General features: G+C 43.5%; 1 protein-coding gene across 8 annotated transcripts in view; it reads right to left on the bottom strand.

The window, feature by feature from the left end:
• Nucleotides 1-1,681: 1,681 nt before the first annotated feature.
• LOC105569753 (protein PRRC2C) overlaps nt 1,682-21,183 on the bottom strand; it is a 21,088-nt gene continuing 1,586 nt past the window's right edge. The window contains exons 1-20 of one of the 8 annotated variants that reach the window (XM_012026461.1): nt 20,486-20,823; nt 19,553-19,700; nt 19,019-19,270; nt 18,709-18,865; nt 17,639-17,881; nt 15,429-15,509; nt 15,042-15,346; nt 14,449-14,947; nt 13,667-14,374; nt 12,900-13,369; nt 11,232-12,797; nt 9,008-10,921; nt 8,205-8,399; nt 7,813-8,118; nt 7,462-7,647; nt 7,240-7,372; nt 6,811-7,155; nt 6,507-6,655; nt 5,598-5,865; nt 1,682-5,465 (exon numbers count right to left, since the gene is read on the bottom strand). In XM_012026461.1, coding sequence (XP_011881851.1) covers nt 5,311-5,465; nt 5,598-5,865; nt 6,507-6,655; nt 6,811-7,155; nt 7,240-7,372; nt 7,462-7,647; nt 7,813-8,118; nt 8,205-8,399; nt 9,008-10,921; nt 11,232-12,797; nt 12,900-13,369; nt 13,667-14,374; nt 14,449-14,947; nt 15,042-15,346; nt 15,429-15,509; nt 17,639-17,881; nt 18,709-18,865; nt 19,019-19,270; nt 19,553-19,645 — 8,025 coding nt within the window. In that variant the 5' untranslated portion in view covers nt 19,646-19,700; nt 20,486-20,823 and the 3' untranslated portion in view covers nt 1,682-5,310. Of the gene's footprint in view, nt 5,466-5,597; nt 5,866-6,506; nt 6,656-6,810; nt 7,156-7,239; nt 7,373-7,461; nt 7,648-7,812; nt 8,119-8,204; nt 8,400-9,007; nt 10,922-11,231; nt 12,798-12,899; nt 13,370-13,666; nt 14,375-14,448; nt 14,948-15,041; nt 15,347-15,428; nt 15,510-17,638; nt 17,882-18,708; nt 18,866-19,018; nt 19,271-19,552; nt 19,701-20,485; nt 20,824-21,183 lie in introns of those variants that run through there. The other 7 variants (XM_012026465.1, XM_012026460.1, XM_012026462.1 and 4 more) reach the window with 7 other exon arrangements.

The following is a 21,183-nucleotide window of genomic DNA, read 5'->3' as shown; positions in this document are numbered from 1 at the left end:
AACTAGTGCAATAAATTAGAGTGAGACAAGTATACGTTTTCTCACTCTAGCTCACTGCACTGGTGAACTAGTGCAGCAAGCTAGAGTGAGAAAAAATATATGCCTGGCTTAAGGCCTGTGTCCACGATGCTAGGACTTGGTCAAAGTTCTAGTTTCGAGAAATGCGTAGCCAATCGACTTGCAGCTTTTCCGTAAGAGATGCAAATTGATTGGCTACACATTTTTCAAAACTAGAACTTCGACACAGTTCTTGGATCGTGGGACACAAGGCTTTACTCGGAATTCGTTGCACTAATTCGCCAGTGTAGCAACAGAAAACAGGCCTCTCTTGGTATACGCACGCGGCCTTATAATCTTTGGGCTTACAATTAGAGATAAATGGTAAAAGATTTACTTGGGCGGTGCAATCCAACAAAACTATCCTGGGAAGAAGCACTTTGCCTAGTCGCTCGGCAAAAACGACCTCGGGACACGTCCGTTTTGTCTTTTTCTAATCCTGAGGAAAGATAAAGATTAGGGAGGCTGTAAAAAGAAATTGCAGCGTGTTAACAATTGCATGAAATTCAAGATAATCTTTTTTTTTAATAATGCCGGCCAGTGCGAATTCTTTTCTAGGTCTTCTCGTCGGCTTTCGGAAATATTTATAAGGTTCAAGATTTCTGAATAAGATACCATACTGTATACTTTCAACTAAAATGGTTGCTCAGGACGTTGAGAATTGGATAACAAACAAACTGGATAAATTAATGTTTAACGAATGTCTCGTGTTAAAATTAAAGATGTGAAAAATACGCGGTGTAGTTCGCAGTTCTCTTGCAATATTAAAATTTGCGCCGCGACAAAACCGCGGCATAAGTTGATATCAAAATGTACATTTAATTAAAATTCACTAACAGGGCAACGGAAACTCGACACGAAACGGACTTCTTGTGCGTTACGATAAAAGTTTTATCGCGCAATTCTCTCCTCTGCGAAACCATTGCTTTACAAACGTTCAAAATACTCGAGAAATAGTGTACCGAATATATTTTTTAACATCTTAATATTGGCATTGTCGGCAAAGCATTGGTGATCAATTGAAGATCTTCTGGAGCTCGTATCGCATTTCCAAGATGATGCGTCTTTAACCCATGGTCTCACGCTTCTGCAACGACGTTCCGCTAAGAAAACATGCTGCGTGCACGAAGTCGAACGAGCATTTTATTCGTTATCGAAAATAAGTCAAGCTACCATCGACACGGTACACTTTGAATACCTTAAGTGAATTGCGATGGAAAAAAAGAACACGATGACGAGGAAAGAATGAAACAAGCAAAATATATGCATACGCTTAATTTCAAGTCGAATCGCCGCTGCAAAACGCGCGGAAAAAACTTATTGTTTAATCGTAAGATTAATCTGCATAACGTGCATCTTTTTAACCAAATTGTCATCCTAATCCACACGCAAGGCTCCACTCGAAATGCACCGAATATAAAAAAATGCACCGCGTTTTCCGTGTCCGTAGCGTAATTGTTAATGTATAAAAACAAAATTGATATTGGATGCATACAATTCTGTTAATTACCGAAGGGGAAACCAAGTCAATTGTTTAGTTCCACCAGATTGATTTGGTTTTTCCGACTCTACGAGAATTACTTGCCACTTGCACGCAACAGAAATACTACCTCAGTCATCGTTGTCTCTTTTGCAATTTCTTTTATTATTAAACGTTCTCTTTCTCATTAATTTCCTCACCTATACAGTTATCTGTTGGGTTGTATCAATTAACTGTGTAAATTAATAGTAGCAAATTGCCGTTTACTATTTTATTTTCACGTTTTAGCACGTAGGTGTATAAGTAATGTTTGTCATATTTCTAACTACAGATAATAATTACAGGCGCCCTGCGATGGGTAAACGGGTCTGTCGTATTATCTCTCAATGCGTTAATACTTAAAAACGTTAAATATCTGGAAAAAAACGTAGAAAAATCTCGTCTTTACAATAAAATATCAACAATTCACTCATATTGCCATCGTTAGTAACCATCTCGAAGATCACTAGACTTTTCCGCTAAAGGAAGCGGAACAATGAATACGATGAATCCAACTGAGACGACACTCCCTAAATAAATAACATCTCGCATCCTAATACATAAAAATATGGCCCTATACAACAGTAAAAATTATTAAAAGTATTTTTATCATTGTCACGAGACGACTAATTGTTGTAATACGACAGACCAGCTCGAATCTATATGTTGTGATATAAACAAAATCCACTTCGCATTTTAGCTATAATAGATGTCGTTAAACAAATTTTAATATTTTTAATAAAATCGAGAATATCCTATGAAACATACCCATACAATTGTACGTACTTCTTCCAATTACTTACTCTTTTTCTTTTTAGCTTATTCCTCACCTTCATTATCCACCGAGTGTACACGTGCAATAATAATAATAATTAAAATAATATAAAATAAGAATAATAATAATAATAGCAGTTGTACTAACAGTAATAGTAGTAATTGCAGCAGCAGCAGCAGCAGCAGTAGTAGCGGGTGATAGTAATAATAGTACAGTAATAGTAATCATAATCGTAGTAATAATAATAGCGATAGTACTAACAGGAGCAATAGTATTAGTGATAAATGATAACGATAATAGCCATAATAATAATAACTATAACAAATATATTAATTAATAGTAACGGCAATAGTAGTACAACAATAATAATAGTACGACAAAAGATAATGATAGTAGCGACAATAATAGTATAAATAGTATTGTAAATGGAGGCAATAATGTAACGGCGATAACGGTAAATTGTAATAGCAATGGTATATTGGGTGACAAAAAGAAATAATAATGAAAATCATACAAATTCTATTAAGATCGAAAAGAACACGAAAAGGAAGCTATTGTTATGACAGTACTATTACTGCTGCTGCTGTTACTACTATTGTTACTATTATTGCAATATTATTATTATTATTATTAGAGCTATTATTAATACTATCATTATTATAATCGCGCTTACTGCAAACACCAACTATTACCACTGCTACTTCTACTCCTACACTACTGTTACAATGCTGCTGACAATAATGATCCTGCTGCTGATGATGCTAATGATCGAAGTGGTAATAGCCATCGTGGTAATGATGCTTACGATAAAACTCGATTCTTCAGTACTCATATGGTGCGACGGTCAGTCACACTCCGTCAACGGTAATATAATTTGCGTTTTTAAGAATATAAATACATTAGAAGTTTGTGCCGGCAAAATCTCAATATATTTACATAAGAACACATCAACCACATTGGCAAAATCAGTAAGCAACGATACATTGCAATTAGCATGCCACACGAATACTGGAGAATCAAGCGATAACATAAGAGAGAAGCATTTTACTACAGGTTCTTTGAGACTTCAACAGTATCTTTTCCTTCTTTCGGTTTTCTTTTTAATATTGTATACATTGCCCGCGCTACTTGACCAAGGATTCAATTCTTTGTAACACGAGAGGAATTGTAACCTCATGCCTAATTCAAGCAATTCGTGGCATCGCCGTTATGTCGATTTACATTATACTCTCTCCAATAGCTCTCCTCAAGTTCTCAATGCTTCAGAGAAAAGATATCCAGGGTGAAAGGGAGTGATCGCAATCTTTATCCTCTTTCTAATCGATATTCTCTAAATTCATTGAAGTGTTAAATTTGTTTAACAAGCCTACGTGTTAAGAGTGTCTCTTCTTCTAATACATGTTTCTTCACTATTCACACAGACATCACGAATACGACATGAAAAATTCTCAGAGTTCAAAGACAGTGGTCGTCGGTACGACTGGCAGTATATCGTGTTTTCTTTTTGTCGAAAGTTAACATCTTATCTCAACAGTGCCTAGACCTCTCTCGTAAGATCAAGGCGTGATGGGCATGGCCACATTTATCTTTGCTGAATAAATCTGGCAACGGTGGACTCCTGTGAATACTACTATTTATTTTCATGGGCTTTATCTTTATAACAAAGCTTTAACTGCAACGAAAGCAGAGAATATACAATCCTTCTCGTACGTTGCGATAGTAGTAGTTTAGATTGCGGTTCGGTTGTTCCAACATAATCTTTCTAAACGTGAAAAGGCTCGATATAATTCATGTGGCTTTTCACGCTTCACAAGCAATACCTTAAATACCTAATGATTGAAACTCGTCGCGAATGAAGCCAGGTCACGATGGGTCTGCGCGATATCTATAAACAACAGTTTCCTATTTCCGTCGCGCAAACGTCACCATGACCTCGCGTTCATCGGCAAAACGACCAATATACATGGGAGCTTCTCCTTGTCGCAATACATACGGGCGACACAGTCATGCTTAGATCAGACTCGTGGATATCATTCTAATCGGTAAGGTCGGCAGAATCCGCTTCTTATTGTTCGGATAAACGGAGGACTTTATACCACCGCTTGTTTCAGTCCTTTCGAACATGCTACATACGAAAATTGCAATAATTGTAACTTCTCTCGGTTACTTAAACTCTCTTCTTCTCCCTCTCTTTATGACGTGATCAAGAAACCGTGCATCGTGCGTCCTAGGACATACAGTATCGTTTACCGCAGGCTGCTCCTGATCTGGGTACAGAGAGATATACATATATATATGATTGTATATATATATCTATATATATAGAGTCCGTGTAGATTTTCTTTCTCTCACTTTCCCACAGATACAACCTCACGAACGTGACTCCTTAACGATACAGAACATTCTTTTCATGCGATTCGCATTTGTAATCAATCAACATCCCACTCGATGACGGCACATATTTTTCTCTTGAGTCAAGTATTCAAACACGATAATTTTAATGTGTCACTTTTTCAAGCTTTTTGTAACGGTATCAACCAGCGCTGATTAACTTGTCGCCATTCTTAAATATGTTCATGTATACTCGATATTACTTAATAATGGAAATGCTTAATAAACGTCTTTTCGACTGCACAAAGACGGTAAGTTTATGCTGTTAGAACTAAAGAACGGGAAAGGTGCGTACTGAATGTTACCTTTCTACAAGTTCTTTCCTTCCTTTACAGCACGAAACTCAGATTTTTAATATATTTAACTGCTAGTCGATTATATAAGCACGTGATTTCGTAGATAAACGAATTCCATTGAGACACTGGTGTGCTCTTTTCTTGGGGAAACAGAAAAGCACGTTAGTCCTTGCCCTTACTTTTCGACGAGATTATATCAAAGGTTTAATCAAAGAAAGCTGTTTTCCACAAAATGGAAGAACAAGTATGTTCACCCTCACGAATATTCACGTTCACTCGTTTTGTTGATTCACTTCTTCCTTATTGTTATCACTATCTTGTTGATTTACATTGGACTTGTTGCTCCCAGGTTGTGTTCCAGAGGGACCATCATTCATCTTGTCACTGTGGTTGTCAGATTTGTCATTGGAATCCATTTTAACGTTTCCTAGAGCAGGAAATTCGTACACATTAATCATATATTAATCACATATAAGTTATTCATTATATTAAATATGTATATGTATAGTTTCTATAGGTATAGATATATGAATATACAGCAAATATCTGTTTTACAAACCTTGTGGTGAGTAATATTGTTGCTGCATCTTCATGTTACGTTGCTGCTGCTGCTGCTGATGTAAATTCGGTCTGTGACGATTAATTTGAGCTTGTTGCTGCTGCTGTGTTGGCATACAAGCAGGCTGCTGCTGCGTGGGATTATTTGGGTTTGGACCTGGTGCAAATGGTACTACGGGTCGCTGTATCGGAGGTGGATAACGCTGTTGCGACGGTTGGATACCAGCACGAGGCGGCATACCCATTCCACGTACATTCTGTTGTAAAACCTGTAGATTAATGCACAAGGCTATATTGTCTCACTTTTCATCTGTAAACCAGATGAAAGAAATTAACTTTATAATTTTTTTTTATCGTATACTATAAAACAAGCTCTATTAAAAAATTTCTTTGTTCATATAATATTAAATTCAATATATTTAACTTCCTATTTGTTCACGGATGGTGAAACTTTGTATACACATTATTTAAGATGGAAGGGAGATTCTTAATTATATGCGTATTATAATCATTCGTTTTTAACGATACCATATATATGTATTACATAAAAGTATCCTTCTCCAAAACAATTATTTGTTTAGACGATAATCGTGAAAGATACCAAAAGATGTATATTCTAATTTTCATTTAAATTCTCTACAATTGTTCGGAAAGAAACGATTTTACATGAATACATGGTAATTAATTATATTTCAAGACTTTCAGAGATACTTAACAAATTTTAGAAAAATTAAAAATATCATATAATGTCAGATAAAGCGTCAACAAATTCATATAACTTTCTTTTCTTATCCTTTAAATTCTCTGCAAGTATTGACGTATAACTAAGAATTGTATATACGTATTTGACTTGATGAGATACATGCATAATATTTAAATGAGATAACTTTAATGAATAAATGGTACATACGTAGTTATTGTAGCTGCTTACCAGAGCAGACTGATTAATTGCGCCCTGATATTGTTGATACTTATGATGTTGCGTAGGACTCGGTTGTGGTTGTTGCGACGAAGATTGCTGTTTGCAATTTCTTGATTTAGGCGACGGTATTTGAGGAGCTACGATTAGGACGGTAAACTAATGTAGTTTAACAGATTATGTAAATTATTCTCATATGATAAAATATAAAATCTTAATTCCTACATATTATTTGGATAAAGCTTCTCGAGGCTAAAATCATTTGTTTCGATTACTTGTGAAATAACAAGCTTACTCGAGCTGAAAACCGATGCCAGCACATCCTGTTGATTTCCCGATGGGCTCTTTAGCTGTCTGGGCTGCTCCTGCGGTTGGTGCTTACTAAGAAACGTGGGCGCTGCATTTCCTGGTCCGGGCAAACCACCAGTGGGATTGCGAAATTGTTGAGCTGCCGCGGCGATTTGCAATCCTGAACTGGATAGGAAGCTGGGGCCATAGTTTTGTAGACCGACTGGGGTTGCGCTACCCGTTGCCAGACTTTGGCTGTGCTGTCCAAATCCTTGCAGACCATAGTGAGTCCCAGTTTGTTGAGTAGCACCGCCGGATTGGTAGAAGCCTGTTTGCGACCCGGGAAATACATCTGAAAATTGTTGATATTAAACGTTGAGAAAATATACCTCACGAAAACGCGATGCACGTATAATGACACTGCATATTGATTTACCGGCAGATGTAGCGCTGTAGTAACTGTTGGATGCTTGCACGTTTGGACCGGGTCTCTGTACCAACTGCGAATTGCTCATGTAACTACCGCTTACACCGAGCACTTGATTCGGATCGTACGGTATATAAGTCAACTGGAAAAAAAAAATGAAGAGTTTCGTTAGCAAACTTATACTATTTGACTTTTACTGCGACAGCATAAGTTTGCAATATAAAATTGTACCTGATTGGGTTGAGGGGCAGACGGAGTCTGGAAATGCGGAGCTTTAGTTCCAATTGCTCCAATTGGTTGAGACGACGGTTTCACGCTCGCTGACATCAGAGAATTTGACGATGAACTGATTAGTACCGTGTTGGGATTATTACTGAGCTGCTGATTCTGTCCGAACGGCGGAGCAGCTGCTGCGGTCTATCAAAAGAAATTAAAAATTAAACTCTATTCCCACTGTAAATATCAGTACTAGAGCAGAGAATCGTCATATATTACTTTTAGATTGTAATGTATTGTGAATGGCCGGTCAGAAATTTATATCGTTGTAAGGAAGTATTACGAAAAAAACTAGAATTTACGTACAATGCGGTATTGGGACAAATTGTTTTGGTACATCTCAGGTGTAGGAGCATTTGGCGCGTGAGGTGGCGGCGGCGGCGGTTGCTGCAAGTACACATTTTGTTGGCTGAATGAGCTCTGGAGGGACGGAGCGTACGGCGCGTACTGCGTGAACGGCGACCGGCTCTGATCCAGTTGAAACGCTCCGTACAAACCGCCCGCTTGAGCCGGCAATTGTCCCGAGCCTGTGTTGAACAATACCGCCGGCGGCGACGGTATGGCCGACATGCCGCCGTATTGAGCCTGCGATCCAGGATACTGCGGGAATTCCTAAAAACAGAAAGAAGATCGTCCGCCTTAATATTCGGTGCCTTGTATTAATTGTCGCAATAACAAACAATAAGAATGCAACCCACCTGATAGTTAATGTGCGATGGCTGTCCTGTAGAATTGAATGGGGGTGGACTTAGGGGACCTTGGAGACTGACGGGAGGATGACCGATGGGGCTCTGACCAGCTCCGATGGGACTAGGCCCAGGCACGGTAGATCCCGGTTGCGTACCGCTGCTCCCCGAGGACTGTTGCTGCGGCTTCACCTGCGGGGGAACCAGCTGCGCATCAGGCAAAGAGTCAGCGTCTTCCCACAAGGGACATTGTGTTTCAATATTTAGTTGTTATATTACATCATGTCAACAGGACATTCTCAACAAGCATTCGTTAGTTTCATATATCATTCTCAAGTCTGTTTTGGAAATCTGGTGAAAATGGACAGGTTTGTTACGCCGTCGCACTACACATACCACTTTGTAATTAACAACGGCGAGAAAGGCCATAATGATAATGAATAATAATGACGATGATGATAACAATATTATCCGGTGTTAAGATTAACATAATGACAGAACGATGATAACAAAAGTACAGGCGGTTTCTGTTAAATCGATTATTGATTATTGACAAGTGGCTGACTCAGTATCCTTTGGTCAGAGATATTAGCCACTTACCTTTCTCATTTTCACCACACTTACTAGACAGAATTGTTCAAAAACACAAGAAGGGAGAGTATTAAAAGAGCAATTAATTGTAACAGTAATGACAATAGCAATTCAAGTAAATAATAGAGAACGTCGGATTAACTTTGAGGCGACATGACAATTCCATCGCATGCACATTAACATGACATAATATATGGAGAAATATTCGCGAAATGATTTCTCACCTTGCACACATTCGTCGACGTTGTGATCTCGCTTTTTATATTGCTCTGGTTGTACTGCTGGTGAGGGCTGTAACTGTCGTCGACGTCGCCGCTCTCGAACGCCTGCGGGAAGCTGGTCGCGCTACTGACCACGCTGGTGCCGTCCTCGTGCTCGACCACGGTCGGCATCGGTGGCGCGTTCTCCCAGACCTTCTTCACGGACGCGATCTTAAGGTTGAGCTCCGCGGTCGACGGCGATATCGTGCTCTGGCCAGCGGCCATGTGCATGGAGCGCGCCATGCCCAGACTCTTGCTCTTGTCATCCGTCAGTTGTGAAAGATCAGAGTCGAAGGTGAAGTCCAATTTCATGTCGGCGTTATCCTCGTTCTTGTTGAACGACAAAGGCATTTGGATGGGTTCCTGGTTCTTGTCTTTGATCAAGTCGTTCGGTTTATTGGAAAATGCGACGGAGAGCGCCGGCTGCTGATGCTGCTGGACCTGGTTGCCCTCCTCCTCCATCTCCGTGCGTTTCTCGGACCGCTGCTGCGTCTTAATGTGATTCGAAAACTTGGATTTCACCGCCAGATCCGTCGGCCCACTCGTCTTGGTCGTCTTGGAGTAATTCGTGTTCTCGAAGATTAGAGTCTGCACGGGTGGCGAGGACACGTCGGACACGTTCTTCTCCGCCAGGGTCTCCTTCAGATTCTTCCCCGTCTTCTCGCCACTCGGCGAATTTCGTTGGCTGCTGTGCCCGGAGTTGGCTTCGTTGCTCTCGTGGCTGTGGTCATTTTGAGCCGTTAAGCCGGACATCAGCTGAATGTCCGTAGGAACCGCAGACGGGGAATTGGAACGCAATTGGCTCGTGAACGGTTTGTCCCAAGCGTTAACCGTTGGCGGAGGAGCGGGACTGTTGGAAGATTCCTTGGCGTAGTTGTTGCCGGAGCTGTTCAGCTTGCTCATATCGCCCGCGTCGGTCACGCACATCTGCTGCTGCTGCTGTTTCACCAGACGCTGGAACCGCGGCGCGAGTCTCGGATTACGAGGGTTCCTACTGTCGTACTGCTTCTGCGGTATGTTCGCCGGTTGTGGGATATTCTGGCTGAGTAGAGGCGGTATATTCTGCACCTGCTGCAGAACCTGCTGCGATCCATTCGACTTCGATTTCGAACGGTCGCGCTCGCGCTCGCGCTCCTTCTCCTTGTCTCTCTTAACGGGCTTCACCTCCTCCTTCTGATTGTGCCTGGACTCCTTCACGTTCTTCTTCGAGCGCACTTCCTGGAAACCATCAGCGTCCACCTTGTCCTCCGCCGCGACACTCGTAGCATCCTCGGTGCAGCTGTTCGTCTCAATTTCCGAATCCACCAGCTTCTTATCTTTCGCCTGCGACTTCTTGTTAAGATCGTTCAGCGCTTGATTCACCAGATTCGGATCGCTCAGCTTGATCTCGTCGATGCGATTGACCATGCTGTCTTTGTTATTCGGCTTGTTCGCGACCGCGCCACTGTTGGTCGAACTCTGACTCCTGGACCTTCCTCCATTCTGTATTTGCGCGTTTTGCATCAGCGGCGGTATACCGTCGGCGTGATTCTTCTGAGCGCTGAATCCGGCATTCTGCAGACTCCGCTTCTCCGCACCCGGGGCTCGCGACGTCGGATTGGAAGACTTGGGATTTTTCTCACGTTGCTCTCTGGTATTCGCCAGCTGCTCGCCTCTACGGGAATGCACGTTCGCGCCGATGGCATTTTGGTTCGCGGACTGAATGGCTCGCCCACCAAAGTGCTTGTTGCGGCTGTTACGGGACTCTTTGTGATCGTCTATATGCTCCTCGCTGTTCTCCGACGTGGTTTCCCAATCCTCGTTGCCTACGTCCGACTGGGGCTGCTTGGATACATTGCCACTGCTGCCGCGCGAACGAGCTTCACGGCTGTCCCTTCCCTGTGAAAGATGACAATGCATCGTTACATTATTAAGAGAAAACTAAACGTGTTACTTATTTAATAAATTGTCGTATGTAACAAATTTTTGTTTTTAAATAAAGGCATGATATAAAAGAATTTTTAAGTTCAATATTTATATTCCTATTTTTCAAATTTTATGCGCGGAATACATAAAGCATATTTCAAAGTGATGCATGCGCTTTCAGGGATAAATAATCGACTCGTAGTTAACAGGTTTCTGATTCCACGAGTGCCTCGTCTAAAGATGATTGAAAAGTTAAAGATTATGAATAAATGATTATACGTACTCTTCTACTTCCGCTACGAGTTCTCTTGGAACGCGAATCGTCCTTTCGCAGTTGCATTTTTTGGGACGGGACGTTGGCGACTTGATTCGCATGATTCGCTTCTTGCTTGCTGGACTGGGCTTGCTGGCTCGGAGACTTATTGCGTCTGCCCGTGATACCCGCTGTGAGTGCCTGCTGCTTCGCGATGATCTTGTCGTCGGTAGACTCAACTGACGCGGACTGCAAGAGACCCGCCTCTTTCTCCGAGGTCGGGGTCGGTGGATTTTGCCGTCCGGCACTTTGTTGCTGATGCTTCTCGTCAGTGTTACGTTCCGACGAGAACGGACTCTTACTGGACGGCGGTCCGTAACCTTCCATGCGGCTGCCCGTAGTCGTGTTCCGAATACGGAAACCGCCTCCTCTGCCGCGACGGGACGGCTCGCCGGATGGCGCGAAGCCCTCGTGGCTGGGCTTCCCGTCGTACGTTCTCTTCTCGCTGCGCGTCTGGGAATACTCCGTGCCGCGCTTGTCGTCCCGCCTCGACACCTCGCGATTGCGCTCCTCCTTCTCGACTTTCTGAGAGGGTTTCGGCGAGCGAGCCGATCGCTTGTCCTCCTTTCCGGACTCGGTGGAGCCGGATATCTCGTCGGCGCTGTTCTCGGAATCGGTGTGCCCGTACGAACCGCTCTTGGCAGACATCCCGGATTTGCCGGTAGGTCGCGGCCCGCCTCTCCGTCCTCTGGATTCCGGGCCACGCCAGCCGCGAGTGTAAACGTTGAAGGTTCCGCCCCACTGGCGTCCACCTCGGGTGTCCCGAATTCTAGAACTGGAGCCACTGCTGCTCGTTCTGTTGCGCGTACTCTTCTCCCTCTTCTCGTCCTTGGCTTGCTCTTTGGCGTCTTCGGCAACGGCCTCATCCCGCTTTTCCAAAGCGGGCTTGTCCAACGAGCTCTGTTTAATTTCGTCGCTCTCCTTGCCATCTTTAGCAGCTTCCGCTATCTTCTCCTCTTCCTTCTCGAAAGTCGGCGATATCGCGTCGGCCCATGCCTTCGGCGAGTTATCACTTCTCTCAATTTGCCTGCTTTCCGGGGCACGTTCCGTTTTCCTGTTCCACACGTCCGTATCCTTTTTCGTCTCGGCGGAAATCTCCTTCGGCTGTTCCTTCTTTTCTTGAAGATCAGAACTACCCCTCTTCAATTGAGTCAGACTGCGCTTCTCGCTCTTCAGTTCGTCCGCCTCGAGCTTCTCTTTAGTGACTGGACCGGGCGGCTGCCTTCTGTCCCTCTCCCTCTCCCTAGTCTCCTCGTGATACAAATCTCGTTTCTTCTCCTCGTAATCCGACACTTCGTTTACCCAGGAACTGCAATCCCGCAATTTATGCAGCTCGTCGTCGCGCAAAGACGCTTTAGATTCTCTGGAGGCACGACTGTCACGCGAGTCCGGTCTCTGCGGACGTTCGTTGCGCTCCTCTTTCGGTGCGTCACGACGATTTTCGAGTTGCCTGTCCGGTCCTACATTGCGTTCCTCACGCCACTCCGGGTTCTCAGAGCGCTCCCTTTGCTCGCGCTCTCGTTCATCGAATGAATCCTGCGAAGTGAAAAATTTTCCCCAAGTTAGAAACAAGCCGATCGATATGAATATCGAGATAAAAATCTACCGTACGAAGATTAGTCGTATCTATATTTTTACCTTCGAATAATTATCGTAATCCTTCTTGTCTTTGTCGCGCGCGTCTCGAGCGTCTCGCGCATCACGGCTGGTAGGACGAGAATCTTTGACGTCGCGACCGTCTCGGCTGTCACGGGTGTCGCGATTGTCACGGGAATCGCGGCTGTCCCGGTTATCTCTCGAGTCCAGATTCTCCTTCGGGTCTCGTTCTTTATCGTCGAAATGTCTCTCGCGTTCCCAAGAATCGCGAGGATGCCTGTCGTCGTACTCATAGTCTCTGAAATTACGGCTGTACTCGTCGTAATAGCCACCTGGCTTGCGGCTGTCGTAGGACCGATGCGAAGAATGCCGATAACGATCTTCCCTTGACGGTGGTGCACCGCCACGATGATCTCGAGACGGAGGTCGTTCATCATCCAATAGCGCCGGTCCATCCGAATCGGTTCTATTACGACGTTGCGACGGCATGGGTTGCTTCATACCACTGTCTACTAATACAAGTTTCACTTAATATAATGGGCAGTTTTTTAACAACTTATTAGAAAGAAGAAAATGGCGATTAAACGGATCTTAAAATAATTTTAACGGAGAAACGTCACGTTGAAGATTATTTGGTTTAAGCTAAAAGGTGATATCGTTTCCCCTGATTAATTTTTTATTAACGTCACCTTCTTGTGCTGTTCTCAATTGGAACAAGGTAGTAAAGACCTTTAATAATTATTTTCCTTAGTTTGCAATTCTTATTATAAGAGACGTGGTTGATACAGAAGTGATCCATAGAAACTTACTCAATGAGTTGTAATTGTGAACCCATCTGCCGGGATCGTATTGCTGGGAGAACGGGACAGACTGGGAAGCAGGTCTTTCCGCATTTGGTGAAATGCGGTTGAAATTCGCGCCGCTTCGCTCTGCCTGCTGCTTTTGAAATCTGGGCGGTAGGTTATTCTGAAAGTGTCGGGAGAACGCCGGTTGCTCGCGATCTCTCGAGTCTCTCTGATCACGATCGCGATCGCGTTCTCTCTCGCGCTCGCTACGTACTGTGTCCTGTTGCCGTAGGAAGTTCTGCCGATCGCTCTGGCGAAAGTCCGACAGTCCCTGATCCCTGCCTTCTCTCAGATTGTCGCGAGTCTCGCGTCCAGAGGTGATGATCTTCTCATCTTTCCCCTCGGACGAAGTGCGAGACCGTTCGCGATCTCTGCTCTCTCGCTCCCTATTCTCCTTCTCTCTCTCCCATTCGGGTATAGGTAGAGCCACGGGTGGGATGCTGATCAAGCTTTTGGACTCGCCAGACTGCACACGTTCATCATCTTTATGCTTCGCCTGCTTCTCCTTCATCTTTTGCTCCAAGTCCTGCAGCTTCTTAGCCGCTGCTTGCTTTGTTGACTCCTGAAAACGCTTCTCCTCCTCTTCCTTCCGTAATCGCGCACGCTCGACAACGGATGCAACTTCAACCTTGATTCTACGTCGTTCGTTCCACGTTTCGTCATCCTCGACACCTGTTTGCAATACAGATAGGTGCGTTAAACACAATCTAAGTAAATCATTCCGCTGTTTACTCCGATAAACTTACCTCTTAACGAATGTACAGAGTGCATTTGTGACTGACCGGCGTAGCCACCACTTGCGCCGTTCGATCCACGATAATCGCGATTCATAGATTGAGCCCAAGGACGATGCGGCGGATCGCGGAGCTCCTTCGAGTCTCGGTTATCTCGAGGCTTCTCCTTCTCCTCCGCGGCATTATCATCGCCCTTTTTCTCCTTGGCATCTTTTTTCTCGTCATGCTTCGATGATTCTGTTTCACCTTCGTCGTCGCTAAAGGCCAATTTTTGGTTATAATCAATATCATCGTGCGCAGCCCATCCTGCGTCACGGGAAATATCATCCATACGAGTGAGATCTTCCTCTTTGATGATGGGTCTAGTCATAATTTCTTCCTCAGCCACGCGGTCACGTTGAGGAGGCGGAAATCGATCCAAGGGATGATTAAATCTAGGTCGGGGGCTGTTGGATCCAGAATTTGATGAAAATTGCGCAGAGAATCCAGCAGGGAAATTTGATCTATACATCTAAAAAGATCATATAATACATTTTGTTACGCAGATTAAAAAAAAAAGACCTACTCGCAAGCACACGCTTTCGCGATTGTAATAGTAAACTCACAAATGGCGGGATAAGTCCCCGGTAATGATGCAGGTTTGGCCCAATTTGATGAGAACCGGAAGAAGGCGCAGAACCTTGGTTGTTGACGGCATTATGCTGGCCTCCCGGGCCCGCGCCCATGTTGGGCGATTGGCCCAAGTTCTGCCGCCCTCCACCGGGTCCCTCCTGGGTGTGTCCTCCTGAAACAGGTATATTTAAAGGGAGGCCCTGGCCCGCCGGAGTATTCCCATTTCCGGGACCAGCTGATGTTACTGGTACTGGACCACCTGCCGTACGACTTCCGCCTTGAATCCAGCTTCCTTCGGCTGCGAAAGATTCGGTGGATGAATAATTTGGACACTTCGAAACCAGGCAATTCTACAATGATTACGGCGAAAGGGAACTTACTCTGTGGACGTAGGCTCGGACCTGGACCATATTGCGCATTTAACTCTCGATTCGACTGTTGTTGGTTTCCCGGCGTCCCACCTACGTAATTTATTCATAATATTAAAAGTTGAACTAATCTAACACTATATTTCGATGCCTATGATATATAATAATTTATAACAATTGATGAAGGATAAATATTTAGTGAGATAAGTGACAACAAGGTACATGCTTGCACGTGATTATTTCATAGATTGTGCATAACTTTCCCACGTACATATAACATGCTTTACGGAGATAGTGTCGTGAGCATAACAAAGAATTAAATAGTACAAATAAAGCACGGAAGATAAAGTGCTCGATTAATCTTGAAACAAATTAACGTCTAATTTCATGTAAAATAAGCGTAAACCACACGAGTTGGTGAAACGTGTAATTTCATCCCATATCATAAAGCATATTTTAATTACAATATATGTATATATCGACAGAAATACACTCATGTAAATAAGTTGATAGCTTATATTACAACTATATTATTTCTTATAAAATGGTACTTTAAAACATTTTTACTTGAATCAATTTATATATCTTCTCGCATATTTATATACATATATTGTAATGTCAAAATAATTAGAAACTTAAAATTATTCTACTACGTATATAAATTAACATGTATGCATTTAGAAATCGATCAATAATAATAAAAGAACATTTCAGATTTCTTTTTCATGTTGAACACATTCCGTCCGCATAAGTCTTAAAAATAATAAATCTTAAATTATAATAATCTTGTTATGATCACATGTGTTTAACGATGTTTGGAGATATTGTTGTTGTTCAAATTGTTCTTTTCGACATATAAATGTACATAAAGTTATTCAAGAGAAATGTTAATACGAGTTTTTAATAACAAAACGTTGTAATATTTGCATCTCATGGCGTACGGTTGGAAATATAAAGAAAATGGGGCCAAGACAGTCCAAACTATTAAACACAGATTCACTGAATTAAAAGGATAAAGAACATTATCTCTAAATATTATGTACCAATCTCGATTCTTTATGCATACGTTTCTCTAAATTTGTCCATAAAGGTAACGAAATGTACGAAATAATGTGCAAGAGAGAGAAAGAGAGAGACTTGGTACATACTGTGGTGTCATCTAATTTTCTACAAACGTATATGTATAATAATGCAGATCAACATTTATAGTCACGTCAAACTTTTACACTGTATCTAAAGTTATAACGTAATAAATATGCGTATTTGAATATTATTTAATCAGTACGAAGCCATAAATTAGATCTTTACCATCGATAATGTCAAGCACACAAGCTACTCCACAAAGAAAATTATTTATAAATCTTGATAGAGATAAAAAGATTTCGTAAAAAACTTTTTATTTCCAGAATACGTAGCTATACAGCATATTCTTCTTTAAATTATATATACATATGCATCCCGATGCAAAATGCAATTTTCAAATTCTTTTCGTGGAATAGCATGCGATAAAAGAAATAATCAGACTAAAGTAGATGTAAAATTTGTGATAACTTTTTTGTTAAACAATAACGTTTGCCATATAGAAGTATTATTACCGAATATATATATAGCATCGTTAATTGCAGTCGAGATTAAAAGTATATTCACTTAATTTTTGAACGTATATCGACGATTAATTTGTTTATCAGCATATGCACGATTCTAGAAAATTAATCATAGCAGAGTTTCGTGACGTAATCAAGTAAAATAAATCACTGATAAAAGAAAAATATTAATGACTCGATGAAAAGTTTTTTTTTAGTTTCACATGGCTTCGATTACACAATTGAATTGTTCAAAATCAGATTATTTTCATCAGTGTTTAACATATTCTTATCATCACTAACATCTCTTGAGACACATAGACAAATGGGTAGTCTTCATGAAACATCCAGTGTGTAATAAACTACTACTTCTTAAAGCACAGTTTACTAGACCCACTATTGGCCTTTGTAGAGTCAAGAATCCGCATGCAGCACATTCTTATACATCTCTGCTGCAGTTCTCACTAACAGATGTATTTACATCAATCTATGCAGCTTCCATCTTACTCGGTGATCGAGTAAATCTAATCGAAATGCATTCTTTAAAACAAAAAGCCATCATGGGGAGAAGCACAGAGAGCACTACTGGCAGAGAGATAAAAAGTTGAGTCTAGCAGCAACAGGCAAGCAGTACCCCACCTGAGTGGTTGTGGGAATACGGCTGTTGCTGCAGTAACGAGTGATGGACCGCGACTGAGATTGCATTGGATGTTGTTGAGGACTGTTGAGTCTGGCTCTGAGTGGAGACGGAGGCGGACGGCTGTCCACTGAGACTGGGAAACTCGTGTTGGAACTGCGGGGACTGGTGGGCGAGGAAACTCAGTCCAAGGGCACCTCTTCCCCCTTTCGCGCCCCCCACGAGCCCCGCGTAACCAACCACTGCTGCCACAATGGGCGTACCTATCAATTAATTGCACCACCCAAACGACACCACTCCGCTCGTACTTTTACTCATGCCCAACGTCCAGAAATGGATGTTAAAAGGATATAAGTATCGCAAACGCTAGGCTCAACTAAAACGATTACTGTCACGTCCTATATCACGGCATATCATTATCACAGAGTTCGTCAAGTCCTTTGTCAATCCAACTCTGGACATCTGTCTAACGTTTCATGATATAGTTACGTGCGCTTATATATTCCAATAGGTTGTTTCAAATAAATTACTATATATGCGGCATCATTATATAATAATATTACATCATATAATTGTATATTGATATATGTATATAGTGGACCTATAATATCGTGTAAATGGCGTAGTGTACAATTCATTTTCGACCCTATCTGACGCTACTTGATCACTATATGGAAATGATTATTTATACATAATCAACGACAATGTATGTACAACCAGTTTCGCCCCCACCTACGGTCTCGCACGCTTCTTTTTCATAGGGGGAGGCGAGTACGAGTACCCACACACGTGGAAGTGGAAAGACTCTTTAGCCTTGTAGTCGCGATTGATTAGAGATTACAAGTGTTTTAGTCACTAGAAAATTTTGAAAAGACTCACAGGTCTCGTTTTTTCAATATTATTTTAAGCATACATGCCTGCTTTCGGATAAACGAGTTTAATGGTGTTTTAATGGAACGGAAAATGTGAAAAATGAGAAAAAAATAACTTAAAAATCTTAACATTCTACGTTAATCAATATTATGCATACATGCCAGTAGTGCTAATAGGATACGCTTTCCTTTCTACATACCGTCTCCTGATCTGCTCATAATCGCGCTCCATGATGATTTGTTGTTTGTCTGATCCAAAAAAGGAGGTTGCGACGCATTTTGTTGCGTCGGCAATAAAGAGTGTAGGGCTGGTGAGACAGTGGTCCCTGCTGCGCATTGTGCTGTTGAAGAGACAGTCTGCAAGGAGACATTAATTGTAACTTCGGTCAAGCGTAATAAAACCAACGAGTTCCGATAGAACGCGGGGATGAATTTGGGCACGATAAGCCCTTTTCATTTTGTTCCCACCCCCGCCTTACGCCAAGAGAACTGAACTGAATTACAGCTTACAGTAGTGTTATCTAATGCAGTTGCTACTGTGGTGGTAGTAGTAGTGGTCGACGATGTTGAATCCTTAGTAGTAGCCCAACCACTTCCTCCACTTGGCACAAGACTGACAGCCGGGTCACTGCTGCTGGTTTCGCTTTTTAAACTGGGCAAATTAGCCGGGGGACGCCGTGCCGAAGGCACCTTTCCAAGACTTTGCATCCCATGTTTGCGCGGTAATGTATTTTTCTGCTGATGCGGCTCCAAAGATTCGCCCTGTACGGGGGGGAAGAAAAACAGCCGGTCGGAAATATGTAGCCAGTGGACAAGAGCTTCTCTCTCGGGACGATCGAACGAGTGTAAACAGAGACCGCGTGAATGCGTGACGTTAAGAGTGTCCAACAATTATCTTATGTACGTAACAATACGGATATTGACGCGAGATTAAAATGCATGCAAAACACTCTGTTAAAATAGGGTATAATTATTTGCGCCGGAACAAAGGCGTCCCTCGGAAAGCTAATGGAGAAAAGGTAATAAAAACGTTGGCCAACTCACCCTACTCACCCGGTACAAGCTATTGATATCTAATGATTGGAACTTGGATTTTCCTTTCTCCCCCTTCGACACAATCCCTGACAGAGTAGACATGCTGTCTGCACACAACCATTTAGTACCAATCAGACCCAAAGAACGAACCCTTTGTCTGCAACAACAAAAGTTATCTCTTAATAACACGGTTTTTTCCGCCTTCCTCTTCCTTCGTTAGCGTTCATCGGGGCTGCGATTTGAGAAAACCGCGTTGACAATCAGTCGCTTTTTTACACCGAAACAATCCCGCTGCGCGAAACACAACCGCGCCCGACAATAAAGGCCTGTGTCCACGATGCTAGAACTTGCGTCCAAGTTCTAGTTTCCAGGGTACTGTAGCCAATCAAGTTGCGGCTACTCCATGAAAGCTGCAAGTCGATTGGCTACACATTTCTCGGGACCAGAACTTGGACCAAGTTCCAGCATCGTGGACGCAGGCCTTAAGAAATGTGTAGCTAAGGCTTTGCGTCCACGATCCAAGAACTGTGTCCAAGTTCTAAGAAATGCGTAACCAATCAACCTGCAGCTATTCCATAAAAGCTGCAAGGTGATGGGCCACGCATCTCTCGGAACTAGAACTTGGACACAGGCCTTAATCAACCTGCAGCTTTTATGGAATAGCTGCAAGTCGATTAGCTACACATCTCTTAAGCCTCGTGTCCACGATCCAAGAACTGTGTCCAAGTTCTAGCTCCGAGAAATATGTAGCCAATCAACTCGCAGCTATTCCATAAAAGCTGCAAGTTGATTGGCTATACATTTCTCGAAACTAGAACTTGGACAAAGTTCTAGCATCGTGGACACAGGCCCTTAGAACTAGAACTTGGACCAAGCATCGTGGGCACAGATCTTAAAGGATTCGACCCGTTGTGTAAAAGCCGCCGATGGATGTGTACATACGCTCCGCGATGTTTATGTGAAAGAGTGTCAAACGGTCGTGCGAAAATCGCGTAGCGCGCAAGAATCGCCGCGGTGCGCGCACACACACACACACGGGCGCCGCTCCTCTTTATTCGAGCGCCCGAAAACGCTCCGCGGCCGACGACACGGGGACTCGCGCCACGACGCCGATTCCGCCCGCGGAAAATGCCGCGGCGCGCGGAGGCGCGCGTCGGGTGGCCCCGCGGCCGCTTTGTCCGTCGCACAGTGGGACGCGGGCTGTCAGACCGCGGGCCCTCGGCGTGCGCGCGGGGCGATAAAACAGGAGCGCCGCGGGTAAAAGCGACGAAAATAACTCGGGCGCGACTTATCGCCGCGTACCCGCGCTGTCGCGTCGCACACGCCTCTATACGCGGTGCCCGACGACGGGGGCGGTCGCGGGGAAGGAGGGACGGGGGGGGGAGAGGGCGCGAGGGGAGGCAGGTGTACGCCGCGACCCAACCCCTCGACGGTGTCCCCGAGGATCGCGCGTTCCAGCCCCGCGTCACGCCGTGCCGTCGCGCGCAGTTTTCGGCCGCGATAACGGTATCCTCCGCTCGGAAGAAAGCGGACGGCCTCGCGCGCGCGCGCGCAGGGTGCGGGAGGGGAACCGACGGGGACCGCGAGGGACGAGGGGGGGGGGTAGAGGAGAGGAGGACGACGGCGACGACGGATGAGGA

Source organism: Vollenhovia emeryi, unplaced genomic scaffold (assembly GCF_000949405.1).
Source record: "Vollenhovia emeryi isolate VEMERY1.0 unplaced genomic scaffold, V.emery_V1.0 DF939123.1, whole genome shotgun sequence".
NCBI lineage: Eukaryota > Metazoa > Arthropoda > Insecta > Hymenoptera > Formicidae > Vollenhovia > Vollenhovia emeryi.
Note: the sequence above shows the minus strand (reverse complement) of the source record. Positions and strands in the feature narration are given on the sequence as shown.